Here is an 18,856-nt window from a genome sequence, read left to right on the forward strand (position 1 = left end):
TCTAAATAAATAAATTTTAATTTTGGACAGGTAGAGTACTTTTTTCTTTTGTTTAACTTTAAGCCTTTATATTTTCGTTTTCTCTGCTGTCTAATTAAATGATTTCTTCCATTTCGGCAATGCATCATCCTACTGATTCAATTAGAACCCGTAGAATACTTGATGTTTTTGTATATAATATGTAATTTTTGTATCGAATTGTTGAGTCGTCGAATAATTTAATTTTAATTTATAGATTTGAAAAGCAATAACGCTCAAGACGTGTGATGCCCACTGGTACTATTTTAAGGGGTTAAAACATGTTTGGAACCAGTAAAGAGGTTCTGGCATATATTGCTGCTCTTTAACAGTCAATGCGTAGATTCACACGTATTGAACTGATTCCTTTTTTTTATTTTCAGGATTCAGTTATAATTTATAATACTGGTAAAGCTTTAATGTATATTATTGCCATCCCCCCTCTACGATGAAATAATATTGAATATAATGTTAAATATATATGAAAACAATTGAGACATTTGAATGGAATTTAATTTTATATTTCAAGAATCAAATTTTTGGGAGTAACTGTAAACTGAAACTGTAATAGAAATGAAGATTATTTAACTCGATGGAGCTCTTCCTATCAGCACTGAGACATCAAACATCAGCAGTGTGCACATTGTCAAAAGAAGGGGGGGGTAATCGATGCCGATTTTTGTGTATGATTAATAATAATATACCGAATGAAAGGATATAAAGAATGTATGAAAATTAAAAGTTGGCCTAGAAATAAATTTATTTTGAGGTTCCTTTCTTTTATTGCAGTCTTTCTGCCTTAACATTAATTAATTTTTAGTCTTAATTTCTTTCAACCTTATCGTCACTCCCTCATATCAACCCGCATTTCAGGTCAAATATTCATGTATTTCTCTGTTAATAAAGTAATGCAAGCAAAACAATGAGTCTAAAATTTAGTAAAAAAAGGGAAGGAAAAAAGAAAGAAAAAAAGAATTAAAGATTAAAATAAATATTTCCTCCTTTAAATAGATTTTGTTGTTGGCAAAGCGCAGAGTTGAAAGGTGAAGTAGTAAAAGTGTTATTGCATGACTCCGACATCCGACTTCCCCAACATGACATCACCAGATGACGCAACGGAATTTCCCTTCATCTGCCATGCGCGGTTATCTTCTTTTTATTTTTCGGGGGATATGTTCGTTTATTTCAGGAAATGTGAATAATTTTGATTGAATCACCGGAAAAGTTTCTCGTTTTTGGAGAATTATTTAGTCACTCCTGATTTTCAAAAAGTATAAGATTACATGAAAAATTAATATTTTTTAATTATTTTTAATACTTATTTGAGAATTTTCTATAGTATTCTCGAAGTAAACATTTATTATTTTTAAAGATAAAGAAAAAAGAAAAAAAAATATTCAACATTTGTGTTAAATATTATCGTGTTTGCAGAATTGTTTTAATTTGTATTGTTTTTGAAGTATGTTTACACTTTGCCTGCCAATTTATCAAAAATTACTTTCAAAATAGTTAATTTAATGTAAATTAATTTAAATTTCAATCATTGTTATTAAAAATGACCAGTGTATTTAGCTTGTTAAAAGTAAGCAGGAGACAGGATTTTATATGAAGGAAAAATATTTTTTAATTCATTGTTTGTTTTACATATTTATTTATGTGAGTTATATTGTAGTCTTTGATAAAAGATCAGAATATGTATAGTTAAAATTGTGTAATGCTCAATAAAAATTTTAAATAGGTAATAATTTAATTGTCTAATCCTATTTTCCTTCTCTTTGTCTTAGTTCCATAGGATGTACATTTAATATTGGGAGAAAAGGGGGGGGGAGGCAAACAAACAATTTAATATTTTTATGTGTTTGCTGTTTCTTTGATTTCAGTTTTTGTTATTTGTGACGTTTAGACTTCTAAATTTACACTTTTCTGCTTTATTTCAGAAAATGTCCTTATCAGTTAGCTGTTGCTATAGCGAAGAATACTGCCCAACAGATTGAAGCTAACATTTTAGAACAATCTCAAGAATATGTTAATTCAGATAAAGATGAATGTAAGTATATTTGTTGTGTGATTTTATATTGTATACAGAAACTTAATTTCATGTTTTGCTTAAATTTTGAATCATTTTGTGTGCACTTGATGCATTACATATTATATAAAGCTCTATAATGGCTTCCATTTAATTCGTTTTCCTACATGTATAAGAAAACAGTAGTATATCGCAAGAGAAATAAAAAAGCGATATTCAATGGCAACTCAAGTTTATAGTGAGAGGCAAGATTTCATACATGAGTAGATCATGATGCATTTCAACAGATTTTAATTTTAAATATTATTAATTGATGTTCTATTAAATGCAACTCTTATGTTTTATCAAAAATTGTTTGAGGTAATAAAACTTTCTTTATTTTTGTTTGTATGGTTTAATGGAACAAGAATCATAATTGGCCTTACAAAAAAATAAATTAGGTAATAAAGTTTTCTTGAGTGTCATCAGGCCAAGAAATGCTCATTTAATCATCCACCAGTATTGTAACTTTCTATATTCTGTCAATTTGTGTAGTCACTGGCTGTAATACTTGGAGCACTGACATAGATATTTGATGTACTGAAAAATATGAAATTATTTTTGTATTATTTTATCATTAAATACCATTTGAAATTATTTTGCACTTTAATAATCATAAAATATCAAATGCATTTTTTTTATTATTGCTTTTATAAATTTATTTAAATTTCTTTTCACTTCCACCAAATCAAAATATATTTTTGCCTAAGTGGAAAAAATAGTGTTTTTAGTATTGTCTTTTAGTTTAACATTCAAACTGTTTTGAATTATATTATTTTTATTAATTAGTGATGTTTTTGGTTTTGCATTACAGTAATAAAATATTTTTGTATTTGTAGATGAAGAGCAAATGCAAGTTTCATTGTATTAATTTGTTACTACACGAGAAAATTAATTTTTGAAATTTTAAAGCAGTGTGTTAACAAAAAGATTTGCTAAAGTTTGATGCTCTCAAAGTACCTTTTTATTATGTACATTTACCATATAATTCACTTCTGATAAGTATGTAATGTATTCACTTCTGATAAGTATTATAATTTAATATTTAGCATACTCTAATCATAGTATGCATATATATTACCTGATCAAAACTTTAAAGAGCATTTACCAGTGTTATAAAATTTTTTAAATATATTATTTGTTTGGATTAACAAACATTGAATTTTTTTAATTGATTGTAAAATGCCTATATTTGAGAGAAATAAAAAATTTGTTTGCATTTCACATTTTATTGAATATTCTGGTTAATATTAATATTTTTAAAGTGTATATTACATTTCTCTTCTTTCATTTTCTCCTAGAGTTTCATTTTTAAAAAAATTTATCTTATTATCAGTGTCTGACTTAATTCACTTCACTGATAATTTAACTGGCTTAGTTGTGAATACTTGATTTTTACAACTTATGTAATGATTATAATTAATAAAATATATTTTTCTTTCCAGTACTGAATACTTTAACCTTGTACACTGAAACTATTAAAAAATTACCAGTCATTTGCCAATCCTTCATGGATGACTTGAATGGAAAAGAAACATTTTCCTCCTCTTGTTCTTTGCCATATACAGCATCTGTATTTGCAATAAGGAATAAAAGGAGGAGAATGGAAGATCGTCATGTTATTCATCACGACCTAAATTTATTGCTTGATTTGAAGGTGAGTTGTTTGGAATTTGTATTTCTTTTTATTACTATTTGACATGTCATACAATAATGTAGAATATTTTTTGCTATTTCAGAATTTCCTCTGAATTATAGAATTATATTTATTTTATTTATTGTTAAAAAGCTTTAAAAAATTATATCTGAAGAATCATTATTTTCATTCTTATGTAGTATGTTATTTTTACAAATTAAGGAATTGTAGTATATTCTAATAATTGTTTTTATAGTGTACCTAGATAATATATTTCATACTAAATATTAGCTTCATTTTTAATTGAATTGATAATATAAATATGATGAAATTTTGATGGATGCACTAAATATAATTGGGCATTTTATAGTTTTTCAAGCATCAGATACTAATGCACTCCATAAAGAACAGAACTGTTTAACAGTATGTAAGCAAAAACAATTTACTTTAGGATACTTAGTAAAATAAAAGCAATTGTAAATATTCTTTTAAAATAATGAAAAAAATTTTAAAAATGTGTAATTTATTGTTATTATCAATGATGATTTGCTTACATGAGAAATTTGTTATGACAACAATTTTTACCACTATTATGCATTTTTGTTATAGCATATTTTTATTATAATGAAATCTGCAATTTAAGTCAAAACTTTTTTGTTTGCTTATTTAAAAATGCAATCAATGGTGAAAATATTTTTCATTTCTTGTTGTTATAATTTTCTTTAATTTAGACATTTATTCTAAATTAAGTGTGTATTTCAATAAAGTTAAGCACTTAATGTTTATTTCTTATATGAATTGTCCATATATATTGCTCAAAGAATACAACTTTGATTATGTTATCTTTTATGTATTCAGATAGTTTGAAATAGTTATACTTAAAAAAATGATCCTTTTGTTTTATAATCATTTGGGCAAAAAAATTAGTATTATGAGTTATCAATAATAAATTGTGTGAATAATTAACCTTTTGATGTGCAAAATTATTCTTTCATATAAAAGAAAGAACTGTTTTATACTTATTAGCTGTAAAAGATTCCCCCCCTTATTGATATACATATAAGCATTAGTTTTAATGAAATTTTAATCTGAAATCAACTATTATGTCCCTTACTAAATTGTATGAATATAATGTAATTCATGTAATGTATTGTTTTTAGAATGCTCCTGCTCATAGTTATTATGCTGTATTTGATGGCCATTCTGGAGTAGATGCTGCTAGTTATGCTGCTGCGCATCTCCATGTAAATATTGCGAAACATCCATCATTTTTGACTGACACTGTAACAGCTATTACTGAAGCATACAAGATCACAGATGAAAATTTTCTTAAAAAATGTAGTGAATGGGTAAGAGAATTTTTTTTAAAGTAAATAATATTCAACATCTTTTCTTTTTTGCTTAATATATTATGCAAGTTTCTGATGAATTATTGTGTTTGCATATTTTTACTTTTGTGATTCTAGAACAAAGCTTATGAATGTCTTATTTTGTTTAATCTTTTTTTATATAGAATCTAAAAAGTGGTAGTACTGCAATTTGTGCCTTAATTAGAGAAAGAACTCTATATTTGTCCTGGGTAGGCGATTCACAGGCTGTTTTAGTAAAAGAAGGCAAACCTGTAATTGTAACGAATCCACATAAACCTGACAGAGAAGTAGGCATCTCACTTTATTACATTTATTTTTGCCATGTTTCAAAATATGTATAGAATTAAAATTAAAATCAGAATTTATTAATTTCCCATTCCTTCTCATTAATTTCCATATTTTATCATTTCCTTTTGGAACCTAGATAATTTGGAAATTTATGGCTAAATTTGTTAAATTAAACATTTTTTTTTTTTTATATATTTTTAATTTTAGGAGGAACGTAAGAGAATTGAAGATCTTGGAGGTGAAGTAAATTGTCATACTGGTATAGCAAGAGTGAATGGGGTATTAGCTGTAACACGTGCTCTAGGTAAATTTTTTTTTTTCATATAAATTATTTTGAAAAAAAAAATTTTAAATGTGTATGGTGAAACTTGATTTTACAATCAATGATGTAATAATTTTTAATCTGTTACATTATCAGCAAATCGACCAGTTTAATCAATGCTTAAACAAAATTTAACATATTTGTTTTAGTATTGTCATTTTTCATTCCCTTTCTTAGTACTGATAAAAAATAAGAGTGCGTAATGGAATTGAAAATGTTGTTCTTGTTTATCTTTAACAACTAATATTATTTTTTCTTTCATTTTATCTTTCCTTATCTGTTCTTTTCATTTATTTCTTGCATTTTTAAGCATGTTTGTTCTTTAAGTTATTTCATGTCCAAAGTTTAAAAAAACTTTTCTGTACCATATGGGGAAAATTTATTGATTGTTATAATGACAAACTTCATCAATTCAAGGAAATGTATCACACTTAACTTGACATTTTATTGATTGCTTAAATTACATCTATTGCCAAAAATATATATTTTGTATGTAATATATGTTTTAGACAAAAGTGTTGTTCTGAAGAATCTTGAAGGAAATTTAGATGTGATAAAAAGCTATAATTCATTTTATTTTGAAAGATTAAAAAGGAATTTAAATACAATTGTTTCTAGATATTATTGCCAGCAAGTCTTAGCCTGATGCAGCTTTTCTTCTGATAAAATAATAAAAGAGGGGCATGGTGATATGTTAGCCATTAAAAAGGAATTTTTAAAAAGTCTTCTCTCTCAGTCGTGAAATTAGAATCAAAAGTTAAGCATTTTTTGGCAGCATTTAAATATAGAGCTATTGGATCTTGAATGCAATAGTTTCGTATTACCTTCAGGTTATAATACTCTTGCAATGTAAAAATTAAAATGCTTTTTAAGGGTGATTTTAAATAGGTAGAAAATAATTAATTTTAAGGACATGAGATCATGATTAAATTGAAGTTATCACATATATATTTTTTTAATTCATAATTCTTCTGATGGACAGTGTTGTTATTTCACATCTATTATAATTTGAATTATAATACATTATTTTTAATTTACTGTGTTTAATATACCTCTATGTATACTCCCCCCCCCCCCAGTTTTAATCTAAACATTTCAAAAATTTCTAGCTACTTTCATTTCATGAAATTTGTATTCTAGATACATCCATAAACACTCTAGCTATTGAGTCTAGAATTTCATTTAATAATTTTTTTAAATTAGTTCCTCCCCCCCCCCCCCTTAAAATTACTGTTGCTCATTTCTTTTATGCAAACATTTTTTTTCCTGAGAATTAAACATTTGAAGGAAAATCTATTGATTTTAACAAGACAATCTACATTGTATCGGTTCTAGTCTTTTAACATGTCTTCTGATGTCTGTATTTAAATATGTATTTTCATATTTAAAGAATTTGGTATTTGATCATTTTGAACTTGTTTCTGATAAGTAGTGCTAATACTGGCCATTATTAAATCACATTCTTAACATTAAACTAAGTTACTTTGATTAAAATTATGGAATTAAATTTTCCTATTTTACCTAAAATATACTTCCCCATTCATTTGCATATGTGAAGCATTAGGCACAAAAATTTTCATATGTTTTATATTATGAAAGTTTCTGTTATGAGAGTTTCTTTGCTTACTTTACTTTTATGTTCTTCTTTAAATGGTATTGCAGTTATCATAACATTTGTATTTTATTTCAGGTGACATAGACCATAAAAGATTCATCTGTAGTGAACCTGAAATAACTACAGTTACCCTTGATGGAACAGAAGATTTCTTGATTTTAGCTTGTGATGGATTGTGGGATGGAATGTCTCCTGAAGATGTCACATCTGCTTTGTATCATAATTTATCTGGAAGTGCCCTTGACGAACCTTTAGATGCTGTTGCTGCAAAACTTGTTCATCAGTCTAAATTGCAAGGTTCTGAAGATAATATTACTGCTGTTGTTGTTTTCTTACGAGATAGTAAAACAATTAAAGAATATGCAACTGAGCTTGTAACACGAGTATCTCCACAGTTAAATTTCTTTGAAATGAATGGAGGAGAAAAAGGATGTCCTTCTGAAGAAATTTCAAATTCTCTTTGTACTAAGCCAACAGTATTAGAATTCAATGCTGCATCAGCTAAAAAGTTAAAGAACACAGCCAATGTTTTAAGTTCAGCTGGTATTACTGATCCATCTTATGCCTGTCCTTATTCGGAGAGCTCTATAGAAGGTGTGGCATTTCAGAAAGTTACTTCTGAGGCAATTTTTGTACCTCAAGCAAAAATCCCTTCTTGTCTTGCTCCAGAAGCTACAGCTTTAAGTGAATTGCCGACTCCGCCAATTGATGATGTTTTAGCATCACAGGATTTTGAGAAACTTAGTTCTGATTTGAGCCAGGATTTTAGTTCTCTATCACTTGAGCCTAAGCCTGCTTCAGATTCCGCAGCAGTTAATATTAGCTCATCTTTTGGTTTGACAGAAACGAATGATATTTTAACTTTGGAAGATACGAAATATGCTATCACACCAGAAGAGGCAGTTGATATAGCATCAAGTGTTGTTTCAAATACTATTGAAACAGCAGTGAAGCAAATTTCCTCAAGTGCAAGTCCCGAGGCTATATCTCCTGTTTCTACACATAAATTAAATCCATATGCAGAACCATTTGTGATGAAATCTTTTATTTCCAATGAAAATCAGGATCAGACCGATCAAACTACAGCTGGTCCTGAATCTGCTCCAAGTGAAATGCTATCTGTAAATGAAAAGAATGAATCTTCTGTCATTAAAAGTGTGGATGATCTTCCAAATACTATTCCTAATCTTATTGATACTGACAATGTGGCATCAGAAGATTTCTCATGTGCAGATAAATCAATTAATAAACCGGATGAATCTAATACTTCTTTAATTTCATTAGGTAATGAATGTAAACAAGATCTTTTAACACATACTTCGTCATCCACTAACGAACCAGAACCTCAGTTCATTGAAAAAACAACAGAGTATGTTAATATGAGTCCTAATCCAAATATGCATTCAGATGTTAATAATATTGTAGAACCATGGTCTGAACTTGATACAAATATTGCATCTGCTCCTCCTTTGGAGGATTTACCTGCTTCTAAGGATGAGAAATTGGAATTATCTTTTACTTCAGCAATAAATACTACAGATGCAATCAATGTAGTAGATGAATCTTTTTCTATAAATCCACATGAAAATCCATCTGATTCTATAAAAGAGGATTTGTTTAAAAATGTAACTCCTGGTTGTCCAATTTCAGATGATGGTCCATTCATTTCTAATGAAAGTCCTTTCGAGCTGAATGAGGATTTAAAAAAGAATTCACCAGAGGGTCCTAAAAGCGAAAATCCTACTTTGCCAAATCAATTAAGTGATGGTGCCTTATTTACCCATGATTTACCTGCAAGTTCAAATAATATAGATAAAACCAATAGCAGTGTGTTACTGGATCAGTCAAAAGAGTTATTTAATTTAAGTGGTATGACTTTATCACCACAAAAAGCACCTGAAGTAGAAAACTTGTTGGAGAATGAACCATTGAATAAAAGTAACAAAATTGAGGATACAGCTGAGAAAAGCAGTCCTGTGAAAGAAGATGCTTCAGCATCAATTGGCGCTCTTGTATCTGTAGAAAATACATCTGGAATAAGTAATGATGCATTACCAGACCAAGTAAGTAATGCTGCCAAAATTTTGAATGATATATTAGCCAGTCCAAAAAATACAACTGAAATCGGAAATAGTTTAATATGTGATGCAAATACTGAACTTGCAACTACAGCAGTTGTATTATCTGTTAATTCTGTGGATGAATGTCCTGTTGAAACAACTGTTGACCTCCAGGCTTTACCTGAGGGTATTCCAGAAGCTGAAGGAGTAACTGAAGATGTTGACTCGGATTCTGAGAAAGATGGTGGTTGGAGTTATATGAAAGGAAACACAGTTGTTGGTGGAAAACCCAAACCAAAAGAGACATTGACCAAAACTGGAAAACAGTCAAGTATGTCTGATGCAACACTTAAAACAAAGAAAGAACCATTAAAACCTTCACTTGATAGCAAGAGTAAATTGAAAGCTGCTCCACTTGATAAAACCAAGAAACCTTTACCTGAGAAAAAAGTTATGGATCCAAAAGATCCAAAGAATAAAGTTAGAAATGTACCATCTACTTTACCCAAAGCTCCTGTTGAAAAATCTACTAAGCCAACTACTATGGTTAGAGTAAAGAAAGAGCTTCCTGTATCATCTGTTAATAAAGTGACTTCAGTTGCCTCTACAAAGTCTACTACTGTACGAAATACAATGTCTACTAGTAAATCTGCAACGCTTACAGGTACAGGACAAAGTCAGCTTTCAACTCCAAAACCTGTCAGCAGTTCACCAACTATTGGTACTGCCAGACCAAAGTCTGCAGCAAGTGGTATTGGAACTAAAACAACTGCTAGACCTACTGGTACTACAGTTCCTGCTTCAAAGGGATCATCTACCGTTCAAAGTAATAAATCAAATGTGGCATCTACTGCGCGGAGTACTACTTTAAGTCGACCTGCCAGTTCAACTGTTCCTAATAAAACTATAACTAAATCCTCAACATTAGCAAAACCTCCTGTATCTGAATCAAAAACAAAACCAGTTTCTACAATGATCAGAAAAACTGCTGCCCCCCTTGCTAAAAAACCAGATCCTAAAGAAACAAATGTTAAGGAAACAAAAGATACTGTAAATAAGCAAATATCAGAAAGAAAAAATGTTCTGAATAAGAAAGATACCCTCAAGAGTGCAACTATTCCTGCCAAGAATGTTACATCTGTTAGTAACAAACCAGCTGCAGCCAAACCACGCCCTGCTCCCATTAAGAATGATATTAATAAAAAGGATGTGCCAAAAGTTAATAAAACAATAGCAAAATTACCTCCTAAAACCAATACTTTGTCAAAAGCTTCTCAAAATGCTGCTACTGGGAAAGAAAAGAAAAACTTGCCTCTTGAAGACAAATCTAATGAAAAGAGAAATGATCCAGTTGTTGAAAATGAACAAAGTGTTCCTGAAAGTACTCCTGTTTGTGAGGAAGAAAAATTTATTCTTGAGGCTAATGATAAAGAAGTGATAGTTAAAGAACAAGATGAAGCCCCAGTGAATTCAGATTCAAAGATTGTGGTTGAAAATAATACGAAAATGGAAGGGAATTCTTCCGAAGAAATGCCAGCAGCTAGTGTTGCATCGTAAAAGTTTACAGTAGTTCTGCTAAACAGCTTTTCAAGTTCTAGTCTGTTAATTGATCTCGGGTATTATATCCTTTAAAGCTGAGCTGCTTGAAAATGAGTAGTTTTTACAAAGTTGGGAACTTGATTATCAAAGGATGCAAATCTTTTCAAAGCCTTTACTTTTTTAAACCAAAGACATATATTATTAATAACATTTTAAAATCTGTTATAAAATTTAAATATTACAAACATAATTGTGAAAGTATTCTTTTTTGTTATTTGCTACTTTGCAAAGTATTTGGTTCATTATTTGATCAAAGTATTTAATATCATGTGACTCTGCAAAATTTATTCAGATTTACTGTCATCTTCAAAAATATTTTTTGTGCTTGTTTTCTTCAAAAAGCAATGCTTATCATTCTCTTTATAAAATTAACTAGTGCTATATATATATATATAATATATTTCTGATTTTTTTATTAAAGATACTTATAACATTTATGTTAAATCTCCTGGTAATTTTATTAGAAATGTTCCAATTAATTCTATTTCAAGACATTAAACATTAAAAGCTTTTATTTTATATCAAAGGGAAGATTTTCTTTTGAAAATGGGCTTTTATGATTAAAGAAATATATATGGAATTTTATGATAAAGGAAATTATCAAATTGTTTCTCTGATGGAAGTTATCCTATGTGATACATGAATTAGTTTTTGTACCTGTATTGATGGGCTCGTTGAATGTCATTTTAACTGTAGAAATTGAATTTTAAAAAATTCAATCTAAGTAATTGTTTTGATGTATTATGTGTGCATATCTGTTTTGTCTTTAGTTTTGGAAACTTTTGAGAATTGTTTTTAGAAATTGATTTTATTTGTTTTGAAAAGTTTTAATCCCTTACAAAAATATTTGTTTTAAATTAAAATTTTCCATGTATCATTAATTTTATATTTTCTAATCCCTGTCCTTCCTTAATCAAATTTTAGTATGCATATTTTAGAAATTGGAAGCTTTTCAGTTTCTTTCATCATCTGTAATCATACCCAATAGTTATGATTTTGCTGATAAAAAGATCTCTTCTATATGTTTTCAGTCTTTTTTTTTTCTTTTTTCCCTTACTTAGCTGTCAAATATTTGAAATTATAATATTTAAACTTTAAAGTGTTCAAAACAATTCATTTCAGCTTTGTTCTATTTTATCTTTCATGAAAGCTGGAATGAGTAATGTAATTTGACTGAAATTACAAAGACGTTTAGTAGCATTTTTTTTTTTTTTTTTTTTTTGTTTTTGTTTCTCATGCATAAAAACATTGATGAAAAAAATGAGGTGGGTAGGATAGGTAATTTCAGAACCTGTTAACTATGCACAATAGAAAAAAATATGGTAAGAAGGAAAATTTTATTAATTTTGCTACATAAAGCTGTCTATTTGTGAGGAGTTATTAATCCAAAAATCTTTTGTTGGTAATCTTAAAAATTGTTTTTAGATCGTCAAAAGCTATAGGATTTTGTCATTTTCTGCCAGGAGTAATTGTAATTTTAGTGTTCCTAACAATTTGGTATTTAGAAAAAAGTAATTTAAAATATTAAAATGTTTTTTAATTATAATTTGATATAGTTGTTTTTAAATTATTAATCATAATATGTTTTGAAAAATTACATTTTGCATGAAAAAAAGTATGATCGATCATTTAATTATTTGTTATTTCAATGGAATTGAATTTGTTTCTCTTCAAAGAATAATGCGCATGAGAATAATGTATTAATCGTAATCCTGTGATACTTCTGTACTTATGCTGATTTTGATAAAATTTATATATCCTCAATTTTGGAAAGTTATTTCTTTCTAATATTTTTAATATTGACTCTTTTCATTGCTTTAGGGTTTTACCAATATTTTAAAATTCTCTTAAATCTGTCATTCAAAGTTTGATGTTAATGTGATTTTTTTTTTCTCTCTCTCTTTTAGCCTTGTATTGTGTGTGTTGTCGTCTCTAAATATATCCTTAATCCAAAGAATATTAATGAATGTAAACAAAAATTAATTTTGTTTTATTCAATTGTTAAAAAAATATTAATCAAACATTAAAAAATATTGTATGAAAGATTATTCTTGATATCTTTAAGAGCTATTTCAATTCTTGTTTCTTAGGTTGTGAATTAGTTTAGTGGTTATGGGTGTGTTGTCTTGTGCTTTTTTGTGTTTTTGTTGTATACAAGCAATCTAAATTTTGCTTAAAATGCATGAAAAAATAATCTAAAATGCAATTTTTTCATTCATTTTTTTAAAATTATCATTGCAGAACATATGTAGAAAATAACATTTTATTGTCTTTAATAAGCTTCTATTTCATTGCTATGATAATTTAATTGCAAATGTAGAAAATATTGATATATATTCTATTCTTTTTAATTTACTCTGACAACATTGGTGAAAGTAGTTTACATTAAATTTCACAGTTGTGATGCATTTTAATCATAATTTGTAATGCTGAATTTTGCTCATAGCTTTACAATTTTATTCATGTTTCATGCTTTTCTATTGATTATAATAAAGTTAATCCATTTGTATGTACAGATGAATGTTGATTTTAGCTAGAGCTTAGTAAGAATTGTTGCGATCGAACTGCAGTACCTATATTTCAAATATTTTGTACTGAGCTAGGTGAATTTCAATAGATTTGATAAAAACAATGTTTATATCAAAATGTTTATTGCAAGTTATATATGGAAATTTTGTATTGGTAAATGTATTTCTGTGTAAATCAAACTTTTGCATTTGTATTCGAGAATAAACTTTGGGCATTTTTTCAAACAGGTTGATTTTTACTTGTCTCTCTCCACATTGGTTTGTTAGAAGAAAAATTTTTATTGTATATTTATTTATTGTAAAACATGACTAAGTCTCACATAATATGTATACACAAATTATATATTAAGATTTAACTCGTAATTTTGTATAATATATTATTTTAAACATAGCTTATGTCTATATAACTATTAAAATTAGATTAAATTTTTTCAAAACAGTATTCCCTATAGCCATAAATTCATCATTTTATTGATTTTTCATTTATATTGTGTCTTAAAGTTATTTCATCATTCTTTAGTTAGTCACAACTTTGAGAATCTTTCCATGAATGAATTTGCACGTTGTTGAGAACATATAAATGTGGTTTTGGTTTTGCTTTTCAGAAATACTTATTGACGCATAAGTACCCTTTAACGTAATTGTGAGATTAACTTTTGATTTGACACATTTTAATTTTACATCTTGCTGTATATTAAATGTATTAACATTTTATTGATGTGCAGTACAACTGTTATACTAGTAATGCCTTAGTATTTCATTTCTGTATGTGTACTTCCTAGCAATACCTTAATTGCCCCGTAAAATCCGTTTGCTATTGTATCGAATCCCAAGGGCATGATTACTATGGAGTTACACCCCTGGTGTCTTGCAAGAAGGGACACGCTGCTCCTTTGATATTCGAAAGCTTCCCTGACTGTGTTTATCCTTGATGGTGATTATGAGATGGACCCCTCCATATGCTGAGTAAGACTTCACAGTTGATTGGCCCAGAGGAGAGTCCCTTCTACATATGTATCGAATCTCATAGATCACAAGATTTCAACCAGCAAGTGTTATAATCGGTGATTATGCTAATTAGTTTGTAGGCCTTTGGGAGAGGCAACTATTTTAAAAAGAAGCATTCTTAGCATGTACGGAATGAGTAAAAAGAATTTCATTAATGAATTATACTCAACAAAAAGGAATAATTTTTTGACTGTTTTTGCATTTGTAATGTCAGTTTACCCGTATTAAAAATACTATTTCTTAATAGCGAATGCTGACCTATATAAAATTCCATGTAAGAAAAAGTTGAAAACCTTTAAGAAATAAAGAAAATTACAATTTTGGATAGAAAAATAGATAATTGTACAATAATTCAATCACCTATTATATGCAAAACTCTTAGCTTATTTTTCAAAAATGTTACCCATGTAATGAATAATTGAAATTCTCGTCAAAAAATTAAATATTCTGCATACATTCTAAGCATGAGCAATGTAGTGGGAAATGCTCTTATATATTTATATTAAGGCTAGAATTACTATATTATTAAAATGCTCGAACTACATTACATTAAAAAAATATGATGAGTTTTGAATTGGGTGTATTAATATTAAAACATTCCATTATGCTTTTAATCTAAAGAAATTCAGAAAAGTGTAATCTGTGTGATGCACAAAGAATTGAGCATTTTTAAATATTAAATACAAACAACTAGATATACTCTTAAAATGTACTTAAATCCTTGCCATGTTGATCAAATATTGATTTGCTAGAAGTATAAAATAGTTACATTGCAATGTTCTGGAATTAAATTCATAGTTTCAGCAGTCCTTGAGAAATTTATTAAATTTCAAATAACATTGTTCCAAAATAATCACAGTGCAACTTTTTTTACATATATTATCTTATAAATAATTATAAAATTGGCAAAGTTTTGCTTAATGTGCCAAATATCTGTGCAGCAGAAAACCTTCATATAATTTAAGTATCTTAATAATTTACCCGGCAAAATTAGCGAATTGCTGTTTGGGAGGGAGAAATGAAATTGGTACAAAACGTCTTCTAGTGTTCAGACAAGGTCAAAATAGCAACTTGCTTACTGCAAATGATGCAGAAGATATATTAATCCTACGTGTGGGCAAAATTCAAGAGGTTATTTTCAACAAACACTGTTAAAAGAAAACTCAAAATAACATCTTTGAAGTTTTTCTTAATGAGAAACTTGCATTTTTATAAAATTTTAGGGTTGTTTTTTTTTTAATTAAAGGTTATTTCGGTATGGTAATAATTTTCTTCAGTAAAAAATATAATTAAATAATAAAAATACAATTAAATAATAATATTGGTCTGCAATAATACTATAAAATAATGCTATTCAGAATGTTTCTTAATACTTCCATCCACATTAGAACCTTCGGATAAGAACTGAGGATACCTATTTGCGCTTGATTGGTTCAACAATAGAATAAAAAGAATAAAAGATAATAAAATGCAAAAAAAAAAAGAAAAAAAAATTTTTTTTAAGTGCATACAATGAATAATTCAACAATAAAATGAAAACTATAAATATAATGCAAATTGCAGTGAGTTGCGAAGTATTCCCTTTGTGTGATTGAATACAAATATTAATATAAATCAAAATTAATCTGATAGAAAGTCCATTATCAATTATAATTTTTGTTATTATTTTGTTTAATCATATTTATTCCTGATTTTGAAGCAACGTGAGAGCTATTTAAGGGAAGACCGTATAATTTTGAATAATGTTTCGATGAGGAGAGCAGCGACATCTGAGCCTATAACCTCTTTTTCTAAGCTTTGGATCTAAATCAGTGGAAGAACATCTAACCCAATAGATTTAACAGGGCACATACATGACGGAAGTCAAGTTTCGAATTTAGAACCTTTCGGCTCCGAAGCTAAGAGTAGATTTAACTTCTCTGAGTATACTAGTGGGCCGGTTTCTGTTTCAACCGAGGACGTTAATCGGGCTATCACCACGGGTGTCTTCGAGGGAGAAATATCGGCTTTTCACATTTGAAAACGATGAATTGCTTTTGCTTTCAGTAAAAATTGATTAACCCGGCATTAAATTTGTATTTCTGTGAATTTTTAAAATAGGAATTCGGAAATTATTTTTTAAAAATTTATATTTACTAATTATTCTGCATTGATTTGAATGAGAGATGTATAAATATATAAGAATACCGTACATAAATCTACGTTACCTCTGGCAATAATAACCATTTCAGAAAATAATTTAAATCGTAAAGTGAATAATATTGCACGGAAAATATTTCAAACTAATTTTGTTATAATTGGAATCTTCTAATGTAAAAAAAAGTTTTTTTACTTGTGTAATGCATATTCAACAGTGTAATAATTAATTCCTAATTATATCACCTTAGTGTTCTCCATTCATGAGCTGTTTGTTATTTAGCTTAAAGTAGACAGGCACATATTAAAGCTAACAAGGAACTACAAAAGTCAATTAGTGACTGTTGTGGCTCTCTCGCATTCATAATGATAGTGTAGCAGATTGGTATGAACGAGGATAGAACCCCAGTAACATGCCCACAATACAATAGCAATTGCCCGTGTAGCGTAAATGTTAATTGGCTTATAAACTTTGACCACAATAGTAAGAAACATCAATTTAACCATTCCGTTTGCAGAAAAATACTGGATACAATTATATTCTAGTTTTGACTATCATCTGGAATTAGAGGGTTAAAAGTGTGCATCATTATTAGAAATCTTATACGACTTCCTTACTCTGGAGGTTTTGTTGAGCATGTATAAAGCAATCGAAATTATATTCATGCAGAAGGACATTTTCGTCATCTCTTTAGGAGTTTTATTAGCAGTTTGATTTCTATCCTGGATATTTTAAGGGGTATATACTACTCCAGATACCGCATTGGTTTCATCAAGTAGAACTGAGTGACTGAATTGTACAAAGTGTAGTGACTTCTCAAAATCATCACTATCCGCTTTTAGCGGTATGTGTTGCGTAGGGATAGAACCTGGGACCTTGTGGTTCGCAGTCCAGTAACTAAACCATGATACAAAAGCGTACGCTCATGTAGCGTAGTTGTTAACTGGCTTATATGCTATTCACCACACGCTCTAAACTGTTGAATTTCGAAGGCTATTAGCACAAAATGCCTTGAAACATTGTTTTGGTATCTTCACGTTACTGGTTGACATTCAGAAATTAAATGACATTGTGGATATATCGTAAATATTATTTGCTAATAGAGGAAAGGGCCAAGCTCCAAAGAGAACAAAACTTCGGAGCTTGCTGTCATAGACTTATCTCTCCACTTGACCGTATCTCATTATATCATTTTTAAGAAACTTTATGTAACTAGAAAAGGATTTCCATATTGACCTAAGATATTGTACGATATCTCCACGATGCTATCCGATATTCTGAATGCCGACCAACATCGAGTATATATAGTAATAATGTTGTTTGACCTTTTGTGCTAATAGGGTTTGCTCATTCAGTCAGATTTCATTTTTCTATTAGCATAAGATATTGTATGATATCCCCACGATACTATCCGACATTCTGGATGTCGGTCAACATCGTGTGGATACCATCACAATGCTGTTGGACAGTTTGTGCTAATAGGTCCTCATTTCTTTGGACTCCAGTATGACTTTTAACGTATCCGGTAAGTATTTTTTTTTTATTTGTGATGAATATGTATTGCATTAACTTTAGTATTGAGTTTCAAATTTTATAGTATACTATAGATACAGTGAGCCACGAAATTGACACCTCTAAAACTTTTAGACTTCTTCCAATTAGAAATTAAATATTGATTTAAAATAGATAAATTTTTTTATCCTAGATACTTTAACCTCTGCTTTACCATCCTTTAATAACACAATTCTATAGTTAACTTATTTATTACGATAAAAGTTAAGCGATTCGAAGAAAAGATAGAAAACCATGCCACAAAATTGAGTATACACTTCTTATATTTCTAAATTTTGCCACCACTTTTTTTAATTTCAAATTTTCTATAAAGAGTTTTAGGAGTAGCTGCTGCTTATAACACGTGCTATTGCTCTACAACGCTTTTAAATAGTATTTTTTCTCATTAAAAATCGTAAAATGAGCTCTCGTAGAGAAACTACTGAATCTGAACATTTATTGGTTGTAAAATGATCGAAAGAGGTTCAAATCTCTTCGAGAAATCGCTTCTTTGATTGGTGTAACTCATGGTTGTGTCCAAAAAATACTACAGAAGTATAAAAAAACTGGATCTGTGGCCAATATTCCTGGAAGATGAATTAAAGAAATACTGAGTACTACAGCGAAGAGGAAGATCATTCACTCAGTAAAGAAAGATC

The 18,856-nt window shown here is 28.8% G+C and overlaps 1 protein-coding gene across 3 annotated transcripts in view; it reads left to right on the top strand.

Annotated features, from left to right (window-relative positions):
- The window catches only part of LOC129962535 (mucin-17-like), a 67,592-nt gene extending 53,866 nt beyond the window's left edge, over positions 1-13,726 (top strand). For 2 of the 3 annotated variants that reach the window (XM_056076303.1, XM_056076294.1), the window contains exons 2-7: positions 1,956-2,065; positions 3,529-3,740; positions 4,880-5,068; positions 5,233-5,376; positions 5,585-5,681; positions 7,390-13,726. In XM_056076303.1, the coding sequence (XP_055932278.1) occupies positions 3,594-3,740; positions 4,880-5,068; positions 5,233-5,376; positions 5,585-5,681; positions 7,390-10,931 (4,119 nt within the window). In that variant the 5' untranslated portion in view covers positions 1,956-2,065; positions 3,529-3,593 and the 3' untranslated portion in view covers positions 10,932-13,726. Of the gene's footprint in view, positions 1-1,270; positions 1,290-1,955; positions 2,066-3,528; positions 3,741-4,879; positions 5,069-5,232; positions 5,377-5,584; positions 5,682-7,389 lie in introns of those variants that run through there. The other variant, XM_056076309.1, reaches the window with a different exon arrangement.
- The last annotated feature ends 5,130 nt before the right edge of the window (positions 13,727-18,856 follow it).

Source organism: Argiope bruennichi, chromosome 1 (genome assembly GCF_947563725.1).
Source record: "Argiope bruennichi chromosome 1, qqArgBrue1.1, whole genome shotgun sequence".
Classification (NCBI taxonomy): Eukaryota; Metazoa; Arthropoda; class Arachnida; order Araneae; family Araneidae; genus Argiope; species Argiope bruennichi.